This window comes from Physeter macrocephalus, chromosome 6 (genome assembly GCF_002837175.3).
Source record: "Physeter macrocephalus isolate SW-GA chromosome 6, ASM283717v5, whole genome shotgun sequence".
Taxonomy (NCBI): Eukaryota; Metazoa; Chordata; class Mammalia; order Artiodactyla; family Physeteridae; genus Physeter; species Physeter macrocephalus.
The window spans coordinates 59,562,152-59,569,802 of record NC_041219.1 but is presented as its reverse complement, the minus strand read 5'-3'; the positions used below and the strand labels follow the sequence as shown (position 1 = coordinate 59,569,802).

At 39.1% G+C, this 7,651-nt stretch overlaps 1 protein-coding gene and 1 pseudogene across 1 annotated transcript in view; both read left to right on the top strand.

The window, feature by feature from the left end:
- A2M (alpha-2-macroglobulin) overlaps positions 1 to 7,651 on the top strand; it is a 76,265-nt gene that overhangs the window by 29,721 nt on the left and 38,893 nt on the right. The window contains exon 2 of the mRNA XM_028491492.2: positions 5,274 to 5,457. Within this exon, the coding sequence (XP_028347293.1) occupies positions 5,274 to 5,457 (184 nt within the window). The remainder of the gene's footprint in view (positions 1 to 5,273; positions 5,458 to 7,651) is intronic.
- LOC102984519 (non-histone chromosomal protein HMG-14-like) lies at positions 6,285 to 6,669 on the top strand (annotated as a pseudogene).

Below are 7,651 nucleotides of genomic sequence, written 5' to 3'. Positions count from 1 at the left end.
TGCGGAGCACAGGCTCCGGACGCGCAGGCTCAGCGGCCATGGCTCACGGGCCCAGCCGCTCCGCGGCACGTGGGATCTTCCCGGACCGGGGCACGAACCCGCGTCCCCTGCATCGGCAGGCGGACTCTCAACCACTGCGCCACCAGGGAAGCCCCCAGCCCTTCCTTTTTAAATCATGAACTGAAAGTTGCATACATCACTTGCACTCACATTCCAATCACCAGAATTTAGCCATATACCATGCCCAGCCTTAAAGGAGAAGGCTAGGAAATGAAAGTTTTCAGTGAGGCAGTTTGTGCCCAGAGAAAACTCAGGTGTTCTAGTATTAAAGACAGAATTGGAGAAGGGGTAATAGGACACAACCAAAGTTTCTGCTGCACAACACTGAAACGAAAATTTCCAAAATCAACAGTTTCGCTTATTCTGTTTGGTACACTGTGTATTCTATTTTATTGTATTCTATTACATTTTTAAAACTCTTGGTCATGACTCACTGATCATGACATTATAACTCACTATAGATGGTGACCCATAATTTGAAAAACATTGCTTTAAACCTGCTATGTCTAATCTGATAACCAGTAGCCACATGGGCTATTGAGCTTTTGAAATGTGGCTAGTCTAAATCAATATGTGTTGTAAGTGTAGAATTCACACCAGACTTCAAAGACTTAGTATGGCAAAAGAATTTAAAGTATCTCATTAACAATTTTTATATTGATTAAATGTTGAAATGATAATGTTTTGGCAATATTGAGGTAAGTAAATTATATTATTAAAATTAATTTAATCTGTTTCTTTTTGTTTTTCAATGTGGCTACTGGAAAATGTAAAATTACACAGGAGGTTCACCTTATATTTTTTATTAGATCACACTGCCTTAAGCTCTAGATGCAAATGTTAAACTCCCTACGAATATTATCACTGGACTACCCCGCAAGCGCTTTCTAAAACTAGACTCTTTCTCTTCCCAGCCGTCAGCCCTCTGTTCTTCTCTCCCCACCCTGTTTCCTGTGTTTCACTCAACCAGTTAAAGGCAATGCAAGTCACTCAGTGACCAACCAGGAATACTGAAAAGCACATTCTCCTTTACCCATCACATTCATGTATTCACTGTACACTATAATTTTATCTCTTAAATATGATATAAATCTGTCAACCTCTATCCAATCTCATTATGAACGCCCTAGCTCCAAATATCATCATTTCTCACCCATATAATTGTGCAACTCCTACCCTGCCTCCTGGATTGCCTCCTTCCAATCAGTCTTCCAAATTTCAGTAAATGTGCTCTTTCCAAGAAACAAATCTGGGGAAGTCACTTCACTGATTACTCCCCAAATACCCTGGTAGTACCAACAAGTTCCTTTTTTATTTGAAGCAAGCTTGCTTCACCACTTTTCTAAGTGTACAGGCATTTTCTTCATACCAAACACTTCTCATTTTACCAAACATTTCATGATGGTTTTTACCTCCTGTGCCTTTGTTTATGTCACTCCTTATGTGCTTAGAGTGCACTTTTCATCGCCTACTTCCCTCTGGCTAACCACCACCCACACTCTAGAACTTGATTTACATTTTGCTTTACCTTAGATTTCCAAGGCCCAGGTTTGCATTTTGTGTCCTTGTCCAGTGCTCCCAGAGCATCCTGAACTTCTCCAATAATAATGTCTGGCTATTGTATTTTTATTGCTTATTTGTCTGCTTTTATACCGGCAAGAATGTGCAATCTGTTTCTTCATATTTGATCATTCCATCTCCATGATTTTGTATGATTCCTAGACCAACTATGCTCGATAAACACTTACAAAACAATCAAACAGTTGGATGAATGAATGGATGAATGGATGGACAGATGGATGGATGAATAAAATAGTTAATATGATTAAAGACTGAAGGGGAATTGCACATTTAGAAGGCAGTAACAAAATGTGTTTGTACAGTAGATGGTAAAGGCAATTGGTATCTTTGTTAGGCACAGGAAGTCAAAGCTTGTTTCTGAGGTCCTGCTACTTCTCCTTTTATCTTTTCACTTCCTTAATTCAGGAAAATATTTCTACTATCATTCTTCCAGAACCTAGCTCTTTATCTGCAATCCAGTAATATCCCCAAGGTCAAAAAGCTATTCTTTTAACCCGATGTCTTTTGCACAGAGGACTGTTAAATTCTGAAACTGCTTCAACATTTGAGGTAGACATATCTGATGGGGGACGTGCAGGCAGACTGACTTGTAGTGAAATATCTATTTTGAGCCTGTCCTGTGTTGCTTAAATTATAGCTTCCCCTGCCAGCTATTCATGCAAGAGATGTGAGGAGAGCCATAAAAGGCACCATGGGGAAGTGGGAAGGAGGGAGTAAGAGAGAGAAGGGGTTGAAAAGCCGATTAGCTGCTTTACGGTAAAACCCAGGGAAAGTGAACACTAATGGGAATGTGGATTTTATCCCTCCAGGAATCCTATTTAGCCCACCAGGAATTAACCTTGACTGTAATTAAGTCCCTGAGAGCAATGACCCTTTCAGAGACTGTTCAAAGATCTCTACTTTGTTTAGATACCTTGTGTGGGTGGAACTTCCTGTTTACACAGAGAACAGCATAAAGCCTAGTTGCTCTGAGGAATGTTTGGGATCAGACCAACTGCAGGGAGAAAGGCACAATACAGTCTGGTCTCCTCTGGTCCCTTCTCCCTGCAGCATGGGGAAGAACAAACTCCTCCACCCAAGTCTTACTCTCCTTCTTCTGGTCTTCCTGCCTACAGATGCCTCAGCCTCTGGAATACCGTGAGTTTCACATAGAGCATAAACTTCAAGAGTCCTTTCCTTTATTTCAAATCCTCCTTATCATTCATTTGTCTTCCTACGGAACTGTCACCTTCTTATCTTTAAGGTGTCTTCCGATGATGAGATTTTACAAATCTGGTTTATTCAGTCTTCACTTATTCTTAACCATTTTTCTCCAACTCTCTGGATCTCTGAATCTCTAAATTCTCTGGGGATATACAAAGACTTTCTAAAGGGCATTGGAAAGTGATACTTTTAAAGGAATCAATTTTCAGATCCTCACATTCATACTGATCTGCTTGAGACCATGCTATTTATCCTTTCTTACCTCCCTTTTCTTAATTTCCTATCTTTCACTTTAAAAGAGAAAGACAAACCTCCCTCAATCGGATGTTACTGTGGAACACTGTCCTGGAGTATAAAAAACTCTAGGGTGCCAAATAAAGGAGCAATTTGAAATACCGATGTTGATGTTGAGAAAGCAAAGGACTCTAATGACAGGAGAAAAAATCCTTTTGCAGATCTTGTGGTGACGAATTCTTTGTTTCAACAAAATTGAAGGAAGATCTAAGGGAAATACCAGCTGATAAATAATTAGAAGCAATTCTTGATAATAGGGCACTGAGTGATCTTTGGCATGTAATGCAGAAGGAGTTACAAGAACTGGTAAAAATGATATAATTGTTTCATCTGTCATTTATTTACTTTTATGTGAACAATTTTTCATGGCACTTATATCTACACAAACCAAAAACAGCAAAGAGTTAATGTTAGACCTTATTTAATTCTTGCAATAAGGAATCCATCCATGGATACATAAGAACAACTCATCATTTTCATTAAAGATGTACTTCAAAAGTATTTTGATTTTATATATAATAAATGAATCATAATTTGTAATACATTTATTTTGTTTCGATCAGTTGTATACTAGTAAGACTTCTGAAAACAATTCAATCCAGAAGAAAATGTTTAACATTTACAACTTTAATGTCACATTAAATTTAAAAGAAGAGTTAAAGTTAAATTTATATACCCACATATAATATTTCATATATATGTATATATATACATATGCATGTGTGTGTGTATATATATATATATATATGCACATATATATATAAACAAAGAAGGAAGAGTGATCCATAAAATATTTTGAAGCATAGAAATGTTAGGACAAACTTCTGTGTGGTAAATGGCATGAAAATTCAAGTTCAAGGAGGAAAAGGAGGAAAGATGCTAAATTTCTGATCATTACAAAAAGAACATTTTGGTGTATTTTTAAAATAGATCATACTGGATATCTTATCACTATGATATTTAAGATTCGATGGGAGATGTACAAAAAAGTAATGTAAGTTTTAATTTAAAATGTCATCAAAAATAATATATTTTGCTATTGTTTAAACTTGTGATAAAAAAATAGATGTTTACTTGAATACATGTAAGGAGGGCATAGTGTCTAAAAATAGTTAGGAATTCTGTGAGCAAAAATGTTTGAGAACTCGAGTGTCAATGAAATTATATATGAGAGGGCTTCCCTGGTGGCGCAGTGGTTGAGAGTCCGCCTGCCGATGCAGGGGACGCGGGTTCGTGCCCCGGTCCGGGAGGATCCCACATGCCGCGGGGCGGCTGGGCCCGTGAGCCATGGCCGCTGAGCCTGCGCGTCCGGAGCCTGTGCTCCGCAACGGGAGAGGCCGCGACAGTGAGAGGCCCGCGTACCGCAAAACAAAACAAAAAAATTATATATGAGAGTATTGAGAAAGTTTCTGTTCTGTTCATGAGGACCCCAAATTCAATCTCCAGAGCACCATTCTTGAGTAGACCGTTTTTGTCTACCCTGAGTTGAAAGGCAAATATTTAATATGCAAACATCCAGGGTCAGGTAACACACTAAGATTTCATTAGTTGCTTAACACACTGAGACTTTAAACTAAGGACTCTCTCTAAGCCTCAGAGTCCATATCTGTAAAGTGGAAAGCAAGAACTTGCCATTCCATTTTTACAGGCTTGTTATATATGTGTGTATATATATATATATATATAAAAAACACAATTTTATATATATATATATATAAGTTCTGTAAGTGGATTGGTTTCTGTAGTGTTTCACATGAGAACTTGCTTGCTTTTTACAGCAACCCTAATGTAAAATAGATTTACAGCATAAATATATATAATTAGCATATTTTTCTTTGAATTCAGATGCTCACATTGATATTTGGGTTCCTTAAAGTGATGTATACATGCAAATGTTAACCTCTTAAAGGCTCACTTCAAGTAAAATGGTCACTGCCATGGCACTGACGATGGAAAGGAGAGTAATTCTCATGCATGCCCTCCAACGGCAGAGATCAATTTCATGCTTATCAACATGTCTTCTCTTGGCATAGAACTAACGATAGTAACAAGAATTACGGCGGAAGATAGTGCTGCTGATAATGATAATGCCTCGCCTCCTACACTCTCCTCTAACTGGATTCCCCCATCCCCAGGCACTACATGGTGCTGGTCCCCTCCCTGCTCCACACTGGGACCCCTGAGAAGGGCTGCCTCCTTCTGAGGCACCTGAATGAGACGGTGACCGTAAGCGCCTCCTTGGAGTCCCTCAGAGAGAACAGAAGCCTCTTTATCGATGTGGTGACAGAGAAAGACTTATTCCACTGTGTCTCCTTCACTGTGAGTATGGCTGTTTGACTTAAAATAGTTGTTTCTATTGGTCAGGAACATAGGCAACCAGAATTCAGTCAAGGTAAGACTTTGAGAGGCTGGCATGGACTTCAGGAAGGAATCTAAATGTAGCGACTAAGTGTAGAAATTAAGAAGCAATGCATGAATTTCCAATATAAATATTGGTAGACCAATATTTGTAGAGATATTAAAATCAACTTAATGATTAGAGAAAATTTCTATTAGCCAGAAAAAAAAAAAAAGCAGTATGCACTAGACAAAGGGAAAATATGAGTTCTCCTGAAAATTAAAATGGAAAAAATAATAACAAAGAAAACTAGGCCAGTGTTTAACATAAGCCCCAGTAGTGGGCTGACAGGAACACACCACCCCACACTCTTTCTAAGAGTGAACTTGTAGAAATTACCATGAGTGACTATCCAATAGCTCTTCAGAGTTGCCCATATATAGAATCCTTACAGCGTACAGCCAATAATATGTTGCAGTTTCCTTTCTCATAGCTTTAAGAGATGCTTCTACCATGCTCTTTTACCACATAACATCAGTTTGGTAAAGTTCAGTGTATGAGTGAATCAAAGAGATATGGGAACATATGTATACGTATAACTGATTCACTTTGTTATAAAGCAGAAACTAACACACCATTGTAAAGCAATTATACTCCAATAAAGATGCTTAAAAACAAAACAAAACAAAACTGTATTAGCGAGCTCGGGCGGCGGGAGGAGCGGGAGCGGCCAGGCAGCCCAGCTTCGCGAAGGCTCCCGGCGTGCGCGGCTCGCAGACCCCCGGCACGCGCCAGCCCCGCCGCCACCATGGCCAAGAGGAAGGTCAGCTCCGCCGAGGGGGCGGCGAAGGAGGAGCCCGAGAGGAGACTGGCGAGGCTGTCAGTGAAACCGGCTCTTGCAAAAGTGGAAACGAAGCCAAAAGAGCGGCAGGAAAGGATAAATCTTCAGACAAAATTGCAAACAAAAAGGAAAAGGGGAGCAAAGGGAAAACAGGCCGAAGTGGCTAACCAAGAGACTAAAGAAGACTCACCTGCAGAAAACGGAGAAACTAAAAACGAGGAGAGCCCAGCCTCTGATGAAGCAGGAGAGAAAGAAGCCAAGTCTAATGAATATCACACACTTGGTCCTATCAGTGGTCCCTGTCTCCCTTCTTGTACAATACAGAGGAATATTTTTATCAACTATTTTGTAAATGCAAGTTTTTTAGTAGCTTTAGAAACGTTTTGAAAAAGGAGGGAATCCTACCTCATCCCATTTTTTAAGTGCAAATGCTTTTTTTTAAGAGGTGAAATCATTTGCTGGTTGTTTATTTTTTGGTACAACCAGAAAAGAGTGGGATATTGAACATGGCAGGCATTGTCTTGGGTGCCAGCTTAACATTCCATAGATGGGGGGATATTTTATATCCTATAATACAAAGCATACTAAATGGCAGTTTGGAGTCAGTTGTGCATTTCATGCCTTGAACACCTTAAATTACTTCTCTTCCCATGTTGTTTTTGGTAGAATTGTTTCCTAAAGCAAACCACTCACCCCTTGATCTCGGCTCTCCTGGGCAGAATTTTCTGCACTCTGTAACATCTTTGGCCGTGGTAGTCCAGTTCTTCTAGTAACTTTGTTAATGTGCTGTGAACGATTGACAAATTGGGTATGTAGTGTATATGATATTAAATTGTGAATTAGTGGGACTTACGATGTAACAGCATATCAGTATTTGAAGTATCAATATTTGAAGATATTGGTACTTGATAGCCTGTCAAGGAAAATTTGCCTCCAAATTTTAAGCTGGAAAGTCACTGGAATAACTGTTCAGAAAAGAATCACAACTACGTGATTTTTTAGATTTTTGGTATGTATGTTAAGAATTGTGTACAAATTGAAATGTCTGTGTACTGATCCTCAAAACAACCAATAAAACATCTCAATTATGAAAGAAAAAACAAAAACTGTACTAGCTGATTTGCAGCAATATGGATGGACCTGGAGATTATCATACTAAGTGAAGTAAGTCAGACAGAGAAAGACAAATATCATACGATATTGCTTACATGCAGAATCTAAAAACAAATTGATACAAATGAACTTATTTACAAAACAGAAACAGACTCACAGACTTAGAGACAAACTTATGGTTGTCGGGGGAAGGGTGGGGAGGAGGATAGATTGAGTTTGGG